This window comes from Schistocerca serialis, chromosome 5 (genome assembly GCF_023864345.2).
Source record: "Schistocerca serialis cubense isolate TAMUIC-IGC-003099 chromosome 5, iqSchSeri2.2, whole genome shotgun sequence".
Classification (NCBI taxonomy): Eukaryota; Metazoa; Arthropoda; class Insecta; order Orthoptera; family Acrididae; genus Schistocerca; species Schistocerca serialis.
The window spans coordinates 829204218-829228176 of NC_064642.1; the positions used below are offsets into that span (position 1 = coordinate 829204218).

A 23959-nucleotide genomic window follows, 5' to 3' on the forward strand; every position below is an offset into this window, starting at 1 on the left:
CCGATTCCCGTATGAATTAGAGCCTGGTGTGCATCTGCACTGAAGAGATCATTGGCCGCCTCGCCTTAATTACATATACATACTCGGTGTCTGTCCTTTCGGACGTTTCCGACAGAGCGCACACCACAGGCAGTTAGGCAAAAATCGCTGTGGGGTAAGAGCCACTTAGTTATTATAGTACAGAAGATATGACGTCATAAACAATGAGATGATTAGAAAACTGCCACATCATACATGACGTTTAAATTTATTCCTTCTTTGCTACTAACTCCATTCGCAATATATGGTTCAAATGGCTCCAAGCACTATAGGACTTAACATCTGAGGTCATCAGTGCCCTAGACTTAGAACTACTTAAACCTAACTAACCTATGGACATCCCACACATCCATGTCCAAGGCAAGATTCGAACCTGCGACCGTAGCAGCAGCACGGTTACGGACTGAAGCGCCTAGAACCGCTTGGCCACAGCGGCCGGCCTCGCAATATGTTTCGAAAATAGTATCCACATATGCTGCTAAATGTACCTCAACAAATACATTATTACACGGCTCAAATTTCGAGAATATGACGTCACAAACACTGAGAGGCATGAAAAGATGCCTCCTCATGCATGAGGTTTTAATGCATTTGTTCTTTACTACTAAGACTTAACTTAAAGAAATCTCTCACACCTGGCAGCGCTTTTCACACCTTTCAACTGCGAAGGACAGACGGCTGTACGCGAAAACAATAAGCGGCTATAGAACTACGAATATGAAGAGGTGTTGCCATAAAGACATTTACAAAAAAATTAGGTACTGAGCTTATACATTTGTTTCTTTGTACGTCTATTTCAGACGAGTGTGAGAACTCGATACAAATAGAGGAAACTGATATTTCCACTCTCGAATACCGATGTTAGTGATGTAACAGATTCCAAATCATTCCTATAATACAAGGTGAACTAAGGTGTTTCTCACATCTAGAGAACTCACAAATGTGTCTTTTACATGCTAGATGCACGCAACACAATCGACGTTCTCTCAACTAAATAAAGATGCGAAATGTGTAGAAGCAGTCAACTGAACAATTCACATGGGAGGGAATAATGGCCCAGCGCAAACACATGTCCATATTGAATCTAGTCAAATTTCCACGCAATCACGAAAGCTATCCAACACATTCTAAGTATTAGTTCGCTATTCGGTCATCTAGAGGACAATCTGGTTAAGACGTCTATATTCCTGCACTCCAACAGGTCTCTCCATTCGGAGGGCTTCTACCGTTAGTGGGAAACGTGAATCATCCCCACAAATGTCACCAGCACTGCACGCCAAACGTGCACAGGTTGAATCATCACCCTAGGAAATCGGTCATATATATATATGAATTACCGGTTTCCTACGGTGATGATTCAACCTATGCACGTTTGGCGCGCAGTGCTGGTGACATTTGTGGGGATGATTCACGTTACCATTGAGATCTCAGCTGAATGACATTCGACAATGAGCGAAGTATCCGAAAAACACCCTGTTGACGGCTGTGGCTCTGGAAATAGAAATATGGGTACCATTCTTATGACTTGACATACTCTTCCCTTTGCTATCACAGCACTCGACATCAAATCCATACCTTATTTATGACTGGACACAGTCATTCTCTTTTGTACATGTCGAAACACAACCACATACATGATAAAACTGATGCTCAAGGTGAAGCTATCACGCATTCCCTACTACTACTAAGTACAATACTTGACCAATAGATGATTCCTCACGATGCAAAATAATAGACCGAAAATTAATGATGTGTGGGCATGTCTCATAGGTATTTTCTTGCAAGTGCTACCACTGTCTCTTAGAAAGAGAGAGGTAATCGGCCAGATGTTAAAAAAAAAACCGATCGCAGCAACTACTGTATGCTACTGTCTCAAGCGGTCCTGGTTCTATAGGTGCATACAAGTATCCATGTTAAAAGCTATACTGGCTTTATAAATCGAGGTACGACATTACCTCTGAACGAGGTGGTTTTTCCAGTGAAATACCGAGATGGTGATCATAGGAATGTGTATTATCAGACTAACACGCAGCCCACGATGCAACCTTGTGATAAAATTACCGCATTTTGAATGTGATTCGGCTAATGAACGTGGTAAGTAAGCAGTGTTTGCGACTACCTCACACCGCCCCAGCTGTATTACTCTATAGTATTTGTAACGCATTTTGTCTCGATGCAGCGTCAGAGGGTCGATGATATATCCACTGGGCTATAGGCAATGGTTGATTGACAAGGATCACAAACAGTAGTAGGTGGTGTGATGATTGAGGTCGCAAGAAATGTACACAAGGTTTTCCCATCTCTAAAGCCACGCTATTCACTAGAAATGCTGTCTGGGATTCGGAATCAAGTCTTTCCATTCAAGCACATACCTGCAATGGGTCCTTTAATGATTACAATTATTACTCAACCATATTTCTGGCACCCCCATTTCTCCAAACGATCAACCTTTCTCGAATCTGTCTGCTACAGTAAAATTACCGCATCACTTTAGGTAGCCCCTATGCATCCTGCAAATGCCTCCTCAGACTGTATGCGACCATCCATGCACCTTTGCACACGTGATCGTTCCAGCGTAAGTCGGAGCTGAGTAAGGGTCAGAGGAAACTATATCTACCACCTCCTGCAATCCGTGCTGAAACAAGCGAAGCTGAGTTACTGCAACAGAACTGTGTTTTGACCATTCGACGGAAATGAGGTCTATTCCTCCAACATGAAATAGTATAAAAGACAGTACAGGAACTGGGGTAAGGACATGGATTTTGCTACTGCATTGTAGTGCTTCTCCAAACTACATACAAATACTACAGATCCATGTCCATTCACATCTATCTCCCCAACATGCTACCTTCGTTATTCTGTACCGTCCATCAGAGAAAAATTACGACGTATAAAAGCTCATGCCGATAGATAACTAATGAGATTTTTACCTCATCTCCCTCCCCCTCTAAATCGAAAAAAAAATACCGCATGCGTGCAGGCATCGAGCACATGTGACGATCCTATTATCCTGTTGATCAACTGCACAGACCAGTCACCTGTACTGTAACCATATACCCCACAGAGCACAGTGAAAGCCACAAGAGCCCCGTGACCCTGTCTCGTTGTTTGAAACATTTTTTTCTGCTCTAATACGATAGGTACACTGCCAAACATTTTGTTTTTCTACCACGACTTCGAGGTCTTTGTCAGATTCTAAACTGACATTAAGCTGCTTTGATCTACTGCCTCTCAGAGACAACAAGGACATCTCCCCAAAGTACCATTATCCATGATGTTGCACTGTGACGCGATTGACATCATTCAAGATAGCTGCTGTGACGTCAGCTGATGACAATTGACATAATTAATTAAGACGTTCTTATCTGCAGCCTCTCACAGGCAACAAGGACATCACCCCAAAGTACAGTTATCCAAGACGTCGCACAGTGATGCGATAGACGTCATTGAAGTTGACTGCCATGAAATTAGCTGATGACGCGAGTACCGGTACCCAAGGTGGCTGGAAATCGCCACACACCCACTGCCAAGCCCCCCATGGCGGGAAGTCTCAATTTTGGATTGAAGATAGGTCGACTGGGCTACCTCTAGACGTCGCACTGTGTAAACCATATTATTACCGCTGTCACCATAACACTGGGTGATTTTAAATAACTGTCATCTACAATATGTGGAAATTGGAAGACTTTTACGGCGTTGGCGTGGGTTTCCAAACAACATTTAAACTCATCTGTCACATTGACCTAATATCTGATGGCTCTGTGTCATATACACAGTCACTGTTTCGCTGCTAGCAACCCCCAGAAGGTGCCACCCATCCACAAAACTCATTCCACAACTCAAACAAGCGTTGTCAGTCAATCATTATGTGGTAACCAACAGAACACCAATGTATGGATGGGATGGAAAAAGACACCGCCGATGTACTGTAATAGTAAGCAACACAGCTGATAGCGCAAACAATTTTAGCAATTTTACAGTAACTTCAACACCGGCCAAGGATGTGACAGTATGTTTCCCCAATTTCAGTATTATAGCTAAGCCGACCCTTCTTTACTTTGCGAGTATCATGGCGAATGTAGGTAGATGACTGCTCAGTACGTCCATTCAGTGTTAATTCTGGGGCACACAAATCATCAGAGTATACCAGGGCAGCGCTCCACATATTTCTAACACCTCGAGCACAGTACTTAATTTACGATCTATCTCCCTGCGTATGAGAGTCACAGAGCATTCTCGCTGTTTTAGGGTAAAATTAGAGTAGATATACACCAAGGGGGACAGTTGAAAATGTGTGCCCCGACCGGGACTCGAGCCCGGGATCTCCTGCTTACATGGCAGACGCTCTATTCATCTGAGTCCCCGAGGGTACAGATGGATAGAGCGTCTGCCATGTAAGCAGGAGATCCCGGGTTCGAGTCTCGGTCGGGGCACACATTTTCAGCTGTCCCCCTTGATGTATATCAACGCCTGTCGACACCTTAGGGTCTTGATTTAATTATCATTACAGTTCCAACAGTTGTCACTGGCGGTCAACAGATCGAAATAACAATTCCAAGTTGTTCACCCAGGTCCTACCTTCTATTTTTTATTTTTCTTACACATAAAAGCATTAAAATTACATACTTCCATTGCCAAATTTCGTGTTCAGTTAACTGGTTTTAAAAAAGCTGCAGAAAACACATGAACAACAGGCGCAGGCCCACCTTCATGTAGCGCGTATCTGCGGAAGCTGGTGCTGGGGCCAGATGTGATCCCCCTCAGATCACTCAACCGGACACAGCGGCTAAGTGGCCATTTCAAGACCCACCTTAAGCCATCAAGCGATAGTCCATTAAAAGTAAAAGACCAATTTAAAAAAATAAAGAACTTCTGAAGTCCTCCCTAGCCTCCTCCACATGTGTGTCCCTTCTGTGCATTTTGTTCCCACATTCCTCTTTCCATTCCTTGGCAGCCTTTTAACTGATGATCTTAGTTCCAAAACAGGTTATATTCGTTTTTGATATTATTTTGTTGTTTGCTTCCAATTATATTGTACATGTGACGAGCGAAATTGCGGTTGACCTCTCTCTCCAGAAGTACAAGAATTTTCCTTAGCATGCGCATTTTCATTGGCAGCAATGTCCAAAGACGTGTAGCCCCTTATTATGTCGCAGACATTATTTTCCGAAACACCAAATGATCCTAAGTGCCTCGATCTTAAGAATTCACATGTATATTAAGATTTTAGTCTCACCACTGCAGCGGATAAACAAACACAAACATACTTTTCTTATATTTTGTCTTGAGCAGTGTTAAGCATTGTCATTGAAATTAACTGAAATTGATTGCAATCTGTTCATTCTGACTAAACGTGTGGGACGTTTCCCTTGGTTATAAAGAGAATGACAGAAGATATAGTAGCAGTTGGTATTTGTCTGAAAATAACCGAGGTTAAGTCAAACGTCTGATTCGAAACACACTGCTGCACCACTTGATCTAGACAATGCAGTATCGTGTTTCAGTATTGTGTTCGAAGAAATAAACTTACTCTAAATGATTTCCGTTAAACTATATGCTCATATCATTTTACTAATTATTATGTCTATTGCAGATATTTTCAATTCGTCCTCTTGTATTATTCCCCACTTTGCTTCAATTGACGGCTTTTTCTGTCCTACCTACGTGTGTTTTTTTATATATTTTGGAACACATTTTACCTTTGCCATGAATCTTATTTCTATTTCAGAGGGAGCTCTAGGACCAATTCTTTTTTCCTATTTCCTCTGAATTAGTCCTTTGAGTATTTGCTTCTTTCGGACTTCCTTAAAGTACTGCAATCTGCAACTGCTTTACATTACATTTCGTTCCTAGTATTTTTGGATGTTTGAACTCAAAATTGCATATCTTTCGTTTTTTTTTTCAAAAAATGGTGGAAATATTTTGAGAATTACTTTGAGTGAATGTGCATGTAGCAGAGCTGCAAATTTCGTTGACCATTCTTACTTTTAACACCAAATTATTTAATGGTTTTGTCGTTCGTGTCTTTGTCCTCAAAGTCAAATACCTTTTTTGAAATCAGTAAATAATGCTATTTTACGTCTTCCGGTTAACACTCTTTGGCTAAATCAGTTGTGTGCAATATTTTCCGTTCCTGAAATCGCTCTAGTATTGAGCTATTTCCTCGCCCAAAATTTCTTAAACTCTACCTATGAGAAATGATTTGCCATATTTGTCTGATCCGTTATTTTGTAGGTTCGTACGTATGTTGACTTGGAACTATAGAAATTGATGGCCTTGTTTGTACGTGTAACTAATGAGTGCATCGAGTAAAGGACTTAAAATATCATTGTTTACGTCTTCTCTTTTCTAACATGTAGTAGAACGCTATTGAACCGCCACTGTCTGTTTGCTTACGCACACTGCCCCACTGCAACCGTTATGTTAGTTCTTCACTGCTTGTAGCAAGCAAAGCATTTAAAATATGAATCAGAGCTACTAACTGTTCGTTCGTGAGCACTCTGCAGCTCTACTGGTGAGCACTCCTTTCTCTGCGACGTTCTTCTTGAGTTTAGCAACGAGTACTCTCGGTCAAAATATTGGTAGCAAATCAGTGAAAACAGTTGGATTAGAGAAGCGTCGCTGACGTACAAATACACACAACGTGTTGAAACCTGTATCACCACTTACGTATAATATTTAAAGTTCAAAATATCATAAAAATGTGTTTTGAAACATCTACCATATGCTATGGTATTGTACGGTTTTAGTTCTGATCTCATTAAGTATGTCTAAATTTGAGCAGTTGGAAATGAACATATTTGGAAATATGTCAACGTAAATTGTCTTCCCAGCAGTCGCATGTAGTAGATGTACTGTTCAGCATTAATGTTTTTTTTTAATGGACTTGTAGTCCGGGGTGATATGTTACAATACAGCATCACCGGTCTATTGCGGTCTAACTGTGTTGATGAGGCAGTAAATTTCCCCAGGGCAGCATTAATGTTTTCGTAACCCACTTTAGTAGCGCAATAATAGATTTTAACCGCGAGAAAGATTTTGACTGATAGAAAAAAAAATGCATTAAATATCCAATCATTCATTTGGTTAACTGATTCGATTTCCACTTTTCTTTGTGTTTTGTAAATGAGCATGCGAAAATCTACTAAGGATTATATTTAGCGAGACAGAAAACGTTGGTTGTCTTATCTCCCATGGACGCTATCTCTGTTGCAATGAATCTCTATTGTTGTCGAGTTGCAGAGTTTGGCGATTCGTGCGACTGGACAAGATGGTATATGCAAATTAATTTGAAAACATTCCAAATAAATTCCTGTCGGCGCTCTTAGGCATTGCCTAGCCATGGAGCTCACACTGTTAAACTTAAGAACTATTTTAGGTAAGGATGTGGGACTGGATTGTGCCAGACTGAAATATGCACACTGTTTTAGCACACAGCAATGGACGACCACACTGAAATATATTTAGCAGCTGTTTTACCATTTATTAGTTTTTATGTTCCAAGACAAAAGTGGACTTTAGCCCTTACTCGTAATAGACTTATTTGGCAAAAATCTTCAGAGTTCGGCCTCTTAGTACACGAAATAGTTGATAACAGTCCCTCTTCATAACACTACCATTGGTGCTGGCGTAGTTCAGTTTCTTCTCCATCAAAATAGGGTGGATAATAACTCTGCACACTACCACAGTGATACCACAATACAGCTCCTTCTGATGAAACTGTTTTCCGTTCTCGTTTCTCGACGCATTGTTATTCTTGACCTCTCGTCTTTTGTGCTGGTTTCTTGTTAAACCATCTGTCTTCAAAAATCTTGTTTCTTGCAATCTTATTTGTTCTAAATGTATCTTGCGACGCATCTTCTGCATAGAATTCAGGTCTCTTCTGCAAAATTTAGTGTTTTACTGCGACAATGCTTATGCAATACTTTTCTGGAAACTTGTATGTCACGCTTATCTCAGTACAATGTTTCTCTTTTCTTCTTAAATTCGTCCAACTTCCACAGCGAAAAAAGTGCTGTTGAGCTTCTTAAAGTCTTCTGACTTCCACCGGAAATAAAACCTCTCCTCCTCCCGTGAAATAATTAGTTTGCGAATAATTAACGTCACGTCTGTACCCGTCAGTCATTATGTGAGCGAGTCCTAGCACAAGACTAACTGTACTTCAAACTTCGTGTTCTCATCTTCACATTACTCCGCCCATTAATTACTATAAAAAACACCTTCTTCGTACAAAATACAATACATTTTTCTACCAAAAACCCGACACGCTCCTTCCATCCATTTTTACACTTCCAAGCCCCGAGTTAGACTGTCCTATTCATTTTTTCTTCTGCTTCTACAAAATTTTAGAAAGATAATGAACCGTGGTATTTACTTTCAAAATCTCTTCTTAAAGAACTTACTTTATTTACTAGCGATTCATCAAGAACATTAACACACTATGTGAGCGTGGAAGTAGTTGCCAAGGAGTAGTTGATGGAAACAAACTAAATTTCAACCAACGGAAATTTTGTTCATAAAAGTCTCTTCAAAAACAGATTTAAAATTTATAAGCAGAAAAGCACCCTCGAAATATCAAGTTACAATTTAACAAATGTGAACTTATTGCTAAAAGCTTTTTCAAAACAGTTTAAAATTATAAGCAGAATAGCATCCTCGAAATATCAAGTTTCAATTATTCAGAGGCAGAATAAAAAAAAAGTTGTTTTTAACAGTATGAGCTTAAGGGCTGAGAACCTTGCCGCTCCCTTTTAACACGACCGTAGTCACGACCGCTCACAACCACCTCTGAAAGACTACACTGGTGCAAATCTGCAACACACCATATTACTTTAAACTAAAAACTTTAACAACTCACACAAACGCATTAAGTATGCACCCCGTAAGAGGGATGGAAATGGTACAAACACTCACACTAAGAACTTATTTTCCACAAAAAGTGCAATTTGTTTTTAAAAGGGCTTTTACGGTGGAAGGGTGGCAACTTCATAAAAAACGACTATTTAAATAAAACCCATGAAATTCAGAGTTACATAAAGTGTACAACATGCTCTACATTACACATATACCGCCTCTCAAGATGATAGGCAAGATAAAAACATATTTCAGGAATTCAGCCTTTACTTTAATTCTATAAATTCGTTAACACCGAATCCGACAGACATGACAGAGGCAGCTATTAACGTATGGGAGACCGACAGATAGACAGACCGACACTAACCGCCTAACAAATGCGGACGAGAGAGAAACGAGCAAGCTGGGGACGAGAGATTGACCAACAACACAAGTAGAATTTAACAAGTAACTGAAACAACATATCACTAATCACTCAGATTCTAATAACTGCGATTTCTGGTGAAGACCTGGCGTAGCACCCCCAACACGCTCTCACGAAACGACCGCTGCCAGCCGCTTCAACGGACGCAGGAAGGCGCGCCGATCTCCCGTCTCACGGAGTCGCAGCTCGCACCGGCCAGCCCGTAGTCGTGGGTTGACCCCTGTTGCTCTCGTGTCGGCCGCGGAGCCACTACGCCTCGCTATACGGCGCGGTCACTGGACTCACGTGGCGACCTCACATGCGCCGACGCTCCAGGCGGACAAGTCATCTCGTGTCCCAGTGTGCGACCGACCAACGAACAATCCAACCGCCAATGACCGTTGCCTGAGCAACTCGAGCAGACTGGCAGGCTAACGCGCAGCCTCAGATGCAGGGCCTCAGCCCCGACCGGGCGACCACTCGCTGAGTTCTGTTGCTGGCGGACTGGCAAGACTCTCATTTTGCCGGCTTTAAAGTTTGATCCAAACGACAGACACACTAGCACTCCGACGACAGACAGACACTGACTGCCCCACACTGAGCCGGCTGACCAACTGACTAGACTCGCCGAGACTGAGAGACTCCCCTGGCTGACCAATTGCCTCCGACTGACAGACTAACCTTTTGCAGAGCTCATAGCGCCCCTGAAATGCACGTGAACAGGCTAGCTTTCCCCTTTCACACCAGAGGGAGACACCAAAGCTGCGATTGCCGCCAGCAACGGAGGGCGACTGCTTTACACTACAGCAATTCTTACTACGGCTCAGATAATATTTCGTACCAGACCAAAGCGCTTTCACATAAATGACATACCATTAAATTTACACGAAATAATACAACGGAATCATATGATACGTTACGTTTGATTCACATTAAAACATGAAATAAATACATTGGACAATGACTTGCAAATGTTTACAGTATTCGTAACAGATGTAGTCCCATCTTCAAAATACATTATAATACCCAGTGACAGAAAAAAAGAAAAAATATCCTTTATAGAACAGCTTAGAAGAGAAGATACTCCTTAGTTGTTATTAAACAGGAGCATTTAGAAATGAGGTAGCTACGTAGAATAGCGTAATAAACGAATTAACGTATTCGGCAAGTAGAGATAAAGAAATACGATATTATTGTTGTTCATCGTCGTTTAAGATTTCCACAATTTGTGCTGATATTTTAGCTGACCTCCATCAGATACGTGGTTATGAGGGCTACTGCCCAGTTTTTACCCGTTAAGAAGAAGGTAATTTCGGCAGTTTACACTGTGCTGAAATCACTGCTGTACTATGGGCAAAGTATGGCTGCTCCTTGTGGACTACTACGTTGTCGAAAACAAGCATTCAGTTTAATATTTAATCCCGAAGTTCTGCCTTCGTGAAAAGTAGATTTTATATCGTAGTCTTCGTACACCACACTCACCGTCCACCATTGGTGTCGGCAGCCAGAGAAACGCGGCATGGAGACTGCGAGCACCGCGCACTGGACGGGGGCGGCGGTCGCCCCTGACACCTGCGCCGTGGGCGGCGCCGGAGGAGCGCTGTTCGCGCAGCTGTTGGCAACCCTGCTGCACGCGCAGTGCCTGCTGGGGGACCGTAGCGCCTACCCGCCGGACACGGCGAGCCCGCTGCCCGAGTACGACTTCGTGGTGGTCGGCGCCGGGTCGGCCGGGGCGACGGTGGCCGCCCGCCTCTCGGAGAACCCCGACTGGACGGTGCTGCTGCTCGAGGCCGGCGGCGACCCGCCGCCCACCTCCGACGTGCCGCGGCTCTTCCCGACGCTACAGAAGACCGAGGTACGGCCCCAAACCGGAGAACGGCATTCGGAGACCACCATGCTACTTTCGCCTCCGAATAACTGTATGGATATCCAGTACTAAGGGCACTGCACTGGTGTGGAATAGTAGGGGCACTGCACAGGGATGGAATTGTAGGGGCACTGCACAGGGATGGAATTGTAGGGGCACTGAGCTGGTATGCAACGGCAGGGACGCTGGATTGGTATGGGATAGCAGGGGCGTTGTGTTGGTGTGGAACAGTAGGGACGCCACAGTGGTGTGGAATAGCAGCGACACTGTAGTCATGTGAAATACTAGGGGTGCTGGTCTGGCGTGGAATAGTAGGGCTGCTGCAGTGGTATGGAATAGAAGGGGTGCTGCATTGGTATGCAACAGTAGGGCAACTGCACTGGTATGCAGCAGTAGGGCTGTTGCAGTAGTATGGGATGGCACTGATGCTACACTGGTATGCAACAGCAGGGATGCTGCAGTGACATTGGATAGCAGGGGAGCTGTACTGGTATGCAACAATAGTGTTGCTGCAGTGGTATGGGATAGCAAGGGTGCTGCACTGGTATACAACAGTAGGGCTGCTGCAGTGGTAAGCCATAGCAAGGGTGCTGCACTTGTATGCAACAGTTGGGCTGCTGCAGTCAAATGGGATGGCAGGGGCGCTGCACTGGTATGCAACAGGACTGCTGCAAGTGGTGTTGGGTAGCACTGATGCTACACTGGTATGCAACAGCAGGGATGCTGCAGTGACATTGGATAGCAAGGGTGCTGCACTGGTATACAACAGTAGGGCTGCTGCAGTGGTAAGCCATAGCAAGGGTGCTGCACTTGTATGCAACAGTTGGGCTGCTGCAGTCAAATGGGATGGCAGGGGCGCTGCACTGGTATGCAACAGGACTGCTGCAAGTGGTGTTGGGTAGCACTGATGCTACACTGGTATGCAACAGCAGGGATGCTGCAGTGACATTGGATAGCAAGGGTGCTGCACTGGTATACAACAGTAGGGCTGCTGCAGTGGTAAGCCATAGCAAGGGTGCTGCACTTGTATGCAACAGTTGGGCTGTTGCAGTCATATGGGATAGCAGGGGCGCTGCACAGGTATGCAACAGTAGGGCTCCTGCAGCGGTATGGGATATCAGGGACGCTGCGCTGGTATGCAACAGTAGGGTTGCTGCAGAGGTATGGGATAGCAGGGACACTGCACTGGTATGCAACATCAGGGCTCCTGCAGTGGTATGGGATAGCAGAGGCACTGCACTGGTATGCAACATTAGGGCTGCTGCAGTCATATGGGATAGCAGGGGCGCTGCACTGGTCTGGAGCGATGTGAGTGCCACTGGTCTGGGCTAGCGCCTGCAAGTAACAATGGTGCTACCGCTAAGGTTTTTAAAAAGTCCAACTCTCTTCTCTAAAGCTTCCAGAAAATCTAGATTATCACATATCTTGTTATACATAACGTCGGGTCTCCTCAGTTACGTGTCGTACAATGGTAATTTTGCATATACATTCAACAGAACATATGTAGGTACTGTCAGCAAAACATGTTGTGAATAGAGTTATTAGTAGAAAAACTATTAAATCAAACTGTCACGCCTGATGTTGAAATTTTACTAGATGAACAGGAAAATGTAGTTGGCAATAAACGTTTTAACACACTTTATTTTGTGGGGAGTGTCACGAGAAAAAGTTTCGAATATATTTGAAATCATGTGTAAGGTTTGATGGAAGTCACTAAACGCTCCCTCTGTCTTTAAAGTATTGTGTGAATATAGAGTAATCTGCGCACTGTGAGTTATTCCTCGAGACGTTTACACAGTTTCTAGCTCTAATGCTTGTGTTATTGTGTTGAAACATTAACGTAAGATCATACTTGTTAAGCGGGAGTACTTCAGAATTTTAAATGCTTGCATTCGGTCAATATTTGAACGAAATGCTGAAAATAAAATTTTTATTTACTCTGGAATCCGTTTGATAGGCAGTCTGCAACTGTGAGCTGGTGACTGGATGACAATTCCTGTGAAGTGATATACACTGTCTCCATAAAGTGCTGGCATCATTTCAGAGAATTATGACTTGGAAACGGTTAAAGGGACATCATCACGATTTGTTATAAAAATTTCAGCAGCTCTCAGAGATTTTTCTGTAACGTCAGAATTCGTGTGTGTGCTCTACTGCTTGCTTGTATATCACCAAGACGACATTCTAGTTACGCCCATGTATGCGTCAGCATTTCAGCATCAGCAGTTCTGATCGCTTCCTTGATTCGTCCACGCAGGGTGCTGTTGTGCACACGCGATCCTCGATATAAGCCCACAAAAATAATTCTGTCGTTAATACTACAGGAGATCACAGATCCCAGGCAATGGGACCATAAAGGGCCATTTGACTTCTCAGGGAATGTGTCATTCGGCATATCCGCCAAGTTCGGACTCCAAGGTGGGGGTGCCTCATCACTCTGGAAGATGATGGGCGGCTGCAGCTCTTGTGAGGTTCCTCTTACTCTGGACGGCATTTTGCTTGCTAAAGGTAACATTTTATTCCGACTCTGCGGCTAGCACAGGTAACTCAGACTTGAGCATCGCGGAGTGGGGAGTCGGTTCCCACGCAGAAGTCGTCGGTAGCACGGCGCAACAGTGACTCGCTGGCTTGGGAACAGGTAGCGAGCCCTGAGGAACACTCTTGCAGGGCGATCGATACGTAGGGAAACTACACACATTCACGCACAAATCTCAGAATTCTATTTATCAAATATTTGTTATCGAAATCTATTTTTGGCATAGCAGATACCAGGAGGGGGCTGCGAGTCATCAGAGCTTTCATACGATAATACTAAGATGCAGTAAACCACTTAAATCAGCTAACATATGAATAATGTCAAGCTGCCGACACTGCACGAATAGTTACGAAGTATGCAAGAGATTTCGGTCGCGTACCGATGATAACCGAGGAACTGAGAAGTGTTATTCATCGAATTAAATGTAAGAAAGCTCCAGGTGTGGGTGATATAAGAGCAACCTGAAATTCGGGCGAGTGGTGCTTTCTAAAACTGTGCTGATTCGTGGACACAAGCTTCTCGGTCTCTAGAAAATTTATTATTCAAACTGAGAACTCGTTCAAGATTTCTGCAGCAGACCGATGTTACTGATATTGGTCTGTAGTTCGCGATTTCGTTCTTTTACCCTTATTACACGTGAGAGACACCTGCCATTTTTTCCCAGTCACTTAGGACTTCTGGGCGAGAGATTCGCTGTAAATGCAGTTGCTCCAGGCTGGTGCGGGGTACCCTGCAGCAGAGAGAGACAGAGTAGGTGGTGAAGCGCGGAGGACGCGGGGCAGCACTCGCCACGTGGTATTCGGCAGTTTGTGGACGAGGCTGTCCCTGGTGTGTACCTTGTCCCCTGTGTCTGCGAGTGTTGGGTATAGGATAAGGCACGATGCATCATTAACCCTAGGTATCCGGGGCTTTCCGATGATTTTAACTTTCTTCTTGCCTCCTTATTGCGTACGTGGAACGCATGCTCTCGGGTTTTATCCGGCTTGGGCTTCAAGTGGTTGTCGTCATAGTGGACGACAAGTTCTTCGAGAGCTCTATACCACGTGGCTGTAACTGAACTGCACCTACTCGTGGAGCTCCGACGTAGGCTTTAACCAGCGTAACTTGGTGGGTACGCGGAAACGATTTCCGCTGAAAAGAAAAGAAAAAAATTAGTTCCAGTTTTGGCCACCAGGTGCAAATATAGCGCCGTGAAGCACTCGTTGACGTCTCCGGTGCTCATACTGAACAGACTGTGTATGTGCCGCATAGTAATAAAAACAACATTATGCCCTTCTCACTTTTTTGATCTTTTCTATCCATGTCCCATTCTTAATACATACGTAGGGAAACATTTCTGTATGTCTTTCTTTCATTCACAGCGCCAGATTTGAGCCTCATGGCCAAAACTGGAACTAATTTTTTCCAACCTAAATCGCTTCCGCATTAACGCATTAGAATATCTACCAAGTTTCGCTGCCACACGGTAATCACACTGGATCTCTATGAGTAGCGGCACCTTAATTATAGATACACGATATTTCTTCAAATGTTACTCCCTGAGCAGCGACAGTTGGGTCATCTACATAGATCAAAGATCGAGTTCCATTATTGGGTGATTGGCCATCGGTATACATGTTGTACAATACTGGTGCCAACACACTTCCCCGGAGAAGGCTGTCCTTCTACATTCCTCGTCTACTGCTTTTGTGATTTTGGGTGACAAAAAATCGTCTTTTCTGCAATACACACTGAATAATCTGCGTCAATCAGTAGTCCTTAGTTTTTGTGTTGTGATTCACAGTATCATAAGCAGCTATCAGATAGATAAAGGCAACTCCTGTAATCCGTTTTCTTTCTTACGCTTCCAAGATGTGCTGGGTTCACTTCATTGAGCATCTGACTATTACATGACTCTCTTGGCCTGAAACCTAACTGTTCTTTAATGATGTTACTGTCGACAGACTCAGAAATTCTGTTTAAAATTATTCTGTACAGAACATTAAAGAAGTGGCATGGAAGTGATACACGTCAGAAGTCCTAAGGGTAATCGGTTCTTTACCTGTTCAAGCAATGCCGCGACCCTTGCCTTGCTCCATATCTTTGGGATTATCATTGTAGAAACACCAGTGTCAATCACTTTCTCGATCCAGTTGATAATGATCCAGTTGATAATGACAGGGCTTCAGCACCTGCCCTGTGTATCTCTGCTGCAGGGTACCCCGCACCAGCCTGGAGAAACTGCATTTATAGCGAGTCGCTCGCGCAGAAGTCCTAACTGACCAGAAAAATAGCGCAGGTGTCTCTCATGTGTAATAAGGGTAAAAGAACGAAGTCGCGAACTACAGACCAATATCAGTAACATCGGTCTGCTGCAGAATTCTTGAACGAGTTCTCAGTTTGAATAATAAATTTTTTAGAGACCGAGAAGCTTGGGTCCAGGAATCAGCACAGTTTTAGAAAGCATCACTCGTGTGAAACTCAGCTTGCCCTTTTGTCACAAGATATGATGGGAACTATGGATAAGCGGTAACAGGTAGTCTTCATATTTCTAGAGTTCCGAAAAGCATTTGACACGGTGCCTCACTGCAGACTGATAACGAAGCTACGAGCAAATGAAATACGTTCCCAGATATGTGGGTAGCTCGAAAACTTCTCAAGTAACAGATCCCAGTACGTCGTCCTCGACGGGCGAGCATTCATCAAAGACGTGGGTATCGCCAGGAACGCCCAAGGGAAGTGATCTGGCGGGCAAGGTAGTAGCAGTCTGCGGTTGCTCACTGTTGATGCTGTGGCGTACGAAAAAGTATCGAAGATGAGACACTGCAGGAGGACACAAGATCACTCAGACAAAATTTGTAGTTGCTGCGATGAGTGGCAGCTAGCTCTAAATGTAGAAAAATGTAAATTAATATCGAGGAGTAGGAAAAACAAATCCGTAATGTTCGGATACAGCATTAATAGTGTCCTGGTTGACAATCACATAGTTTAAATATCTGAGCGTAAAGTGGCAATGCGGTATGAAATGAAACGAGAGTGTGAAGATTGTGGTAGGGAAGGCGAATGGTCGAGAATTTTGGAAAAGTGTAGTTCATCTGTAAAGGAGACTGCGTATAGGACCCTAGTGTGATCCATAGTTCAGTGCTGCTGGAGTATTTGCGATCCGCATCAGAGCGGAGTGAAGGAAGTCATCGAAGCAATTCAGAGACGGGCAGCTAGAATTGTTACTGGTAGGTTCGAAGAACATACAAGTGAAGTGCTGGTGGTCGGGTTCAGACAGGGTGATTTTTTCCACGGCGTACAAACTCTAGGGATTGATCGATAAGAGGATACGTACGTAAAAGGGTCTTATGAATTTATGTTTGCAAGTGCATGGTTTCCATGCTAGACACCTTTCATTCAATCATGCTTTCTCACAGAGGCTGCGGTCTAATACGTGCATCGACAATTAGAGTATGCGTGGTTCCCTCCTACACGGTGGTACTGTTCCTCATACGTCATGCCCTAGCGCCCTCTCCTGCTACTTTAATTGGTTATGTTGTGTCCGATTCACTTCTTCTGCTGACTCACATTGTAGTGGATCTGACACAGCGTAGTACGCAATGGTCCCGTATTCGCATCGAGAGCTCGCCGACATGGTGTTTACTTACGGAAAGGCAAACGGCAACGAGCGGCGGGCAACTAGTTGCATCAGGAGATCTATCTTCCTCGACAACTATCACAGTTTTCAATTTTTGCAACAGTATTTCGTCGCTTCTCTACGACAGGGTCCTTTCAGGAAGCAGGAAATCATGAAGGACGTACCCGAAATGTTCGGACTTGGAGAAGAATGTGAGGAGCAAAAAGGGGTTAACACTGTGGAAGGCGACCGCCGTGTCAGTACCGGACAGTTGGTCCGCCAGTACAGGGTAGCCAGGCGACCATATGGAACATTGTCCATGACAATTGTCACCACCCTTATCACTTACAGCGCGTGCAGGACTTACTAGCGACAGAATTTCCACGTTGGGAGCAATTTTGTCACTCGTTTCCCCATCAGGCAACCACGATACCGGGGTGTCTATCATCTATCCTGTTCACAGATGTGGCCACCTTTATGCGGAGTGGTACCTTCAGCTTTCATAACAGTCATCTGTGGAATAGTATGAAGACCTCCATGGTATGGTGACAGCGAATCATCAGCGGCGGTGCAGCCGGAATGTGTGGGCAGGGATAGCTGGTGGCCGTTTTTTGGGAGCAGTCGTCTTTTCACGTCGCCTAACAGGACGGTATTATCGGCGTTTCTTGCGGGTGACTTTGCATCCGCTACTGGAAGAAGTGGCATTGATGATTCGAACGGTTATGTGGCTGCTGTATGTTGGTTCTGCAGCCCCCCTCATCTTTAACGTCCGGACGCATCTCAGTCGTGTCCTGGTCGATGGATCGGAAGAGGGATTCTAGTAGGATGGCCTGCTCGTTCACCGGATCTCAACCCGTACGATTTCTGGTTATGGGGTCATCTGGGAAGTATCGTGCATGCAGAGCCCATTCCAGATGAGGAGACACTGGGGCAGCGTGTTCATGCGGATGCAGCCTGGGCGACGTGAACGTGTCGGACAGAACGTACTAAGGCACACACAAGCTAGCGTTGAGGCACATGACATCGATTTTGAACATATACTGTAGCTGTGGCTGCATGCCACAACGCGTATTAGATCGCAGTCTCTGTAACAATGTATCACTGAATAAATGGTGTCTAGGATGGAAACCATGCGTTTCCGGATATTAGTTCATTAGCCTTTTTTCTCTCTATCCTTTAATCGACGAGTCCCTAGAGTTTGTAGACAGTGGTAAAAGTAACCTGTAGATATTCGTAATGACATTTCAATGAACAAAGTTTCACGCTTTTACTACACACAAATATTTCAATAGAAATTCTTTCAATACCCAATTAGCTGTATAACTGTATCACACAATGCTTTTCCATTTTAAAAAATACAACTTTTGAGATCAATGAACAGGGAAAATTGCAATTTGCGCTTCCATTGCCTCTTTACCTTCAAAAAACAACTAATATTAAGACAGCAACTAATGAAACAATATGATATAACCGTACTTGGAAACCACAACAATTTTCAAATTTTGTGCTGGGTTCATCTTCATGCATTTAGAATAAACAATTTTAAAGCGCCCACAGATAATCTTTGCATAAACGAATCCCGTTAACTAAGATGACAGATAAAGGTCTCACTAGCAATTGGAAAGAAAAGATTTAAATTTACGCACAGAGTTCATCGACTTGCATTTCAGAATAAATAACATTAAAATGACCACAAGTAATCCTTACACAACAGACGAGTCAATTACTATAGTGAATTGATAGCTCATACGTTAACTTTACTCATATACAGCCCTCCTTCCAAAATGTGAACCACACCTTTGTCAGCAATGATGAAATGAATGAGAGGACACACAGTAAACTGAATAGCACGTAATGTAACAAAAAAGATTCTGTCAAGGGAAGCACGCCCATCCAAGACCACGCGGACTCAATACAATAACCACGGTGCTCACCGATAACGTACTTCATTACAATCACCTAAGTTATTCGATCGCCTGACCGGTGCATACGCCTTTACGAGCTGTAAGGGCTACTGAAATCAACATAGGCTAAACGGTTGCAAACGGCCATCTCGACCACCATCACCGTATTTTTCATGTCGCCGTTTAACGTCGCTGAGAGTCCACAATTTGGCGAATGGCAGGATGCAGCAATTCCAGCGGCCCCTTTCATAAAGCTCTTCGTGGCCACTCGACCCAACAACGGGTGGGAGCCTCCGGCTGTCAGACCGTGTGCCCCGACCAGTGCAACGGAACTGCAGCCACTCTCGGTCAGCCCTCTCTGTCGCTGCGAGAACTTTACGTCGTCCACGACGCAAATGGGTCTTATTTATTATTGAATATGTAAACATTTTGACCTGTTGTAGATGCCCTTTCTACTTTGCAATCGCTGTTGTTTCAACTGGCTAATGCTCATTGATACCAGTTTCATTGTGGACTTCCTCAAAGCGTTCAAATCACTTTGTTGCCATTAAATCTAATATATTGTCGTCATGAGTGACCTTATGAAGTACCTGATGTATATGGTTGTCAGAGAATGCGATTAGTACTGTTTCGCAGAAATTCTCGTCAGTTCCCCAAACCTAAAAAAGCTGCAATTTTCCAAATCGGTTGTTGGATGATTAAAATGTCCTCCAATGGGGACAGTGTGATAGGGTATCATTCCTATTAACGAAGGAAACTGAGGTTTTATCTAAAAGTTTCCTACTACACCACTACAGAAAGATACTATTACAAATTTACTGTCGCGGTTGCTTCTAAGGCTTCACGAAACTGTCTCGCATGTAGCTTCAGTTTTTATTTCGGGGATTTGACTTTCTTGACTAGAGCGGCAAATACACCACCTCCATTTCAGAAGAGCCTCTTCTTTCAATGTACACTTTGAACTACCCCGTAATTCTCACTGCTGTCAGTTTCGGCCTTTAGCCATTTTTCTGTATGTAGCATTATGGACTCCGCTGATCTTTTGGACAGTTTGAAAAACTGTCACATGGTTGCGAATTCTTTGGCAACTGATGACTAACATTTTAATCGTTTCATTTGTAGGGACATTTCTTGGGGTTTTAAGCTTCCGTATCGACATATACTGCCACTATCAGTTTCTGGTTTGTATGGAGAAAGCCTCAAGTAAATAAACCTTGTATGTGTTGCACATACAGTCAGTCACCTGCGATGTGTGGCCATTCAGAGGGTCCCAACGTGTCTCGATGCTGTGCTGCAAGGCAAGAAAGACACTGCCCAGCCTGGCACAGAACTTTCAAAGTCTCATTCGAAGCTTCCAGTCGATTCATAACGATGACGCCATAATCAGCTGTGGTTACAGCTTTTCAGACTGTGTGGCTTTGTTGTAAACCTCTGCCCAGGGTTGCTGCTCTTAACCTCTTCTCACAGTCGGTGGAATTATTCAAGTATAACCTCATAGCCCAGATGGCAGACACAGATTGTTCGAATATGTAATAAAATATTCAGCTGATTGTACACTTACGTCTCAAAAACTGATGAAAAATGTCTCGAACATGCTGAATGAATCTCCTAAGCAAATACACTTAGTGCGAAGGTGTACCTTTTCATCCTTTAGCTTTGCTGCTATTCGCCATACGTTTGAACTACCGGCGATTAACATGCTTCTATACCTTTGCATTTACTTTCGCTTGACCAGGACACTGAAGGCACTCCTGCAGGTGAAGTGTTTCACACTGGCTCAGACAGAATGTTACAGCACCCCAGAACTTGTGTACGGCCCCTCTATGCGTACCACTGATCGCCACTCACAGCCAGGAGGGTGTGTGGTGATAGTTACCACTCTTCTTCTACATCTACATCTACATGGTTACTCTGCAATTCACACCTATGTGACTGGCAGAGGGTTCATCCAACCAATTTCATACTACTTCTCTAACATTCTACTCTAGAATGGCGCGTGGGAAAAAGAAACACCTAAATCTTTCCGTTCGAGCTCTTTAATTATCTTATTTTTTTACGATGATCAATTCTCCCTACGTATGAGGGTGTCAACAAAATATTTTCGCATTCGGAAGAGAAAGTTGGTGATTAAAATTTCGTAAATAGATCTCGCGGCAAAGAAAATCACCTTTGTTTCAGTGACTGCCACCCCAACTAGCGTATCATATCAGTGACACTCTCACCCCTATTGCGCGATAACCCGAAACGAGCTGCCCTTCTTTGCACTTTTTCGATGTCGTCCGTCAATCCTACCTGGTAAGGATCCCACACCGCGCAGCAATATTCCAGCAGAGGACGGACAAGTGTAGTGTAGGCTGTCTGTTTAGTGGGTTTATCGCATCTTGTAAGTGTTTCTTGAGGAGGGGACAGTATCCATAGGAGACCATAGTACCTGAAGTACCTTTCTTTGCGGTGTGTGAGTCAGCGCATCCATTCGCAGCAGCTTCGAATCGGCTCCGTTCCACCTCGAGTATTATCGCTTATAGTAGATGCATTACAAATTCCCCTTAAGCACGGAAGCTACAACGCTACTGAAAGTCGCTTGTTTTACAACGACAGAGAAACTTGGGATAAAATTTTCTAATTCATTGAAGCTACTGAGAAGTTTGTGTATCGAACTTTTGGTTTGTCAAAGTTAAGCTCACAAAAGACTCGCGTAACAAACAAGTGGAATTTTGCGGCAGACGCAGACAAGATGCATCGCTGTTCAAAGAGGAAACTCGCTGGAACGCAATATCATTGTTACATTATTAGCAAACTGAATAAAATGCTACAGCAATTGACTTCGTATGAGCTATTTTCACTTCTTTGGAACGAACCGTTCAACAAGCGGAAAATGTTGAATTGCAGTAATCATGTAATAACCTGCTGCAATTATGTGAAAACAATTTTCTGAGCACTATTTACGGCCAAAGCTTAAGACCTTTATGGTTTATATGGCTCTAAGCACTGTGGGACTTAACATCTGAGGTCATCAGTCCCCTAGACTTAGAACTACTTAAACCTAAGGACATCACACACATCCATGCCCGAGGCAGGATTCGAACCTGCGACCGTAGCAGCAGCGCGGTTCCAAACTGAAGTGCCTAGAACCGCTCGGCCGCATCGGCCGGCGCTTAAGACCTCACAACTGTAACTCACATTACGTCGACTCACTACGAATTAGGTTACGCATGAAAATTGTAAGCTCCCGAGAAGTCCAAAAGATTGCGTAAATGACGTAAATGACGATACTACTATAGAAGTTAGGAGAGAGTACAGTCATAGTATGCAACTCAATGTATACCAGAAATGTGTGTGGATCACGCAAAAGTTTGAAAATACACAGTTTGTCATTAGAGATACAAGTTTTGGTAAAGTGAGAAATGGGAAGGAGATATGAAAATATTAGAATGTAGACTGCAAAATGTGGCACAAAATTTATCTGACATACGTAGGACTAATCGTTCACAAAGAGAAAGAAGAAGTAGAATTTTAGGTATAAACAAACGCGCAAAATGGACGGATTTTGTGCTTAGTTATTATAACGTATTGTGTATTGAACCGGGGGCCTAGAAACGACGGAGAGGCTTCGTCCTGCCGTAGCCGTCAGTGGTTCGGCCCCCAGTGGACCTCCCCCCCGACCCACCCCCAGGAACGTCTCATGCCAGACGAGTGTAACCCCAAATATTTGCGTGGTACAGTAATTATGGTGTACGCGTACGTGGAGACAGTGTTTGCGCAGCAATCACCGACATAGTGAAACTGAGGCGGAATAAAGGGAACCAGCCCTCATTCGCGGAGGCAGATGGAAAACCGCCTTAAAAACCATACACAGGCTGGCCGGCACACCGGACCTCGACGCTAATCCGCCGGGCGGATTCGTGTCGGGGACCGGCACACCTTCCCGCTCGGGAAGCAGCCCGTTAGAGCACGCGACTAGTCGGGCGAACATTATTATAGTGACTACATACTCTCTAGTGTGCCAAACATTACTAACGTAACGTCACTTTATCCCCCCTGAAAACAGCGAAAACTGTGGAGCGTAAGATAGTATTTCTTTCGTTTGGGGCAGATAACAGTGGGGTTACGAAGCAGCTACATAAAACTTTTATAATTTTCGGTAGTTTTATGTTGTAGCGAGTAGTTGTTCGAAAGCTATAGAAATGCCCATTAAATTTTGTTTAGTGCGAAATTCGGTCCGAAGCTTTCTCATTCATTGCAGCATCATCTGCTCATCACTAGTGTTTTTGTTCACACCGAAAAGTGACACTGGATATCGATCAACGATATCGTCCTCAGAGTGAATGAGAGTAATGAAATATACATTAATATACATTGTTGCACTAAAAGTTCCAACACCAGAGAAGAAATTTTGCTTACTACGTGTTTACAGTACAGCAGGAATGATACACGATTAAATTTGCGGACGGTTTGGGAAGTAAAGGGTGAGAGGTTTGGTGCGCAGACTTGCCAACTCCGACAGGTAAAAATGGCTGTAAGACAACTGGGCAGAGAATCGAAGTGAGATTTGATGATAAGCACGGGCGCGTGGTGGAGTGCCAGTCCCTCGGAAGCCATGACCAGATGTTCTCTTTGGGTTCGAGGTTTGGAAATACGTGGCGGCCAGGACAAGAGTGGAACGCCGTCTGTGTGGGGCAGGTTTGGACGGCACAGGCAGCAGCCAGTCTTGCGTTGTCTTGTTGAATGATAACGTCGTGGAGATGTTACCGACCATGAC

The 23959-nt window shown here is 44.0% G+C and overlaps 1 protein-coding gene across 1 annotated transcript in view; it reads left to right on the forward strand.

Annotated features, from left to right (window-relative positions):
- Nucleotides 1-23959, forward strand: part of LOC126481463 (glucose dehydrogenase [FAD, quinone]-like) — a 44615-nt gene that overhangs the window by 6842 nt on the left and 13814 nt on the right. The window contains exon 2 of the mRNA XM_050105239.1: nucleotides 10800-11150. Coding sequence (XP_049961196.1) covers nucleotides 10815-11150 — 336 coding nt within the window. The 5' untranslated portion in view covers nucleotides 10800-10814. The remainder of the gene's footprint in view (nucleotides 1-10799; nucleotides 11151-23959) is intronic.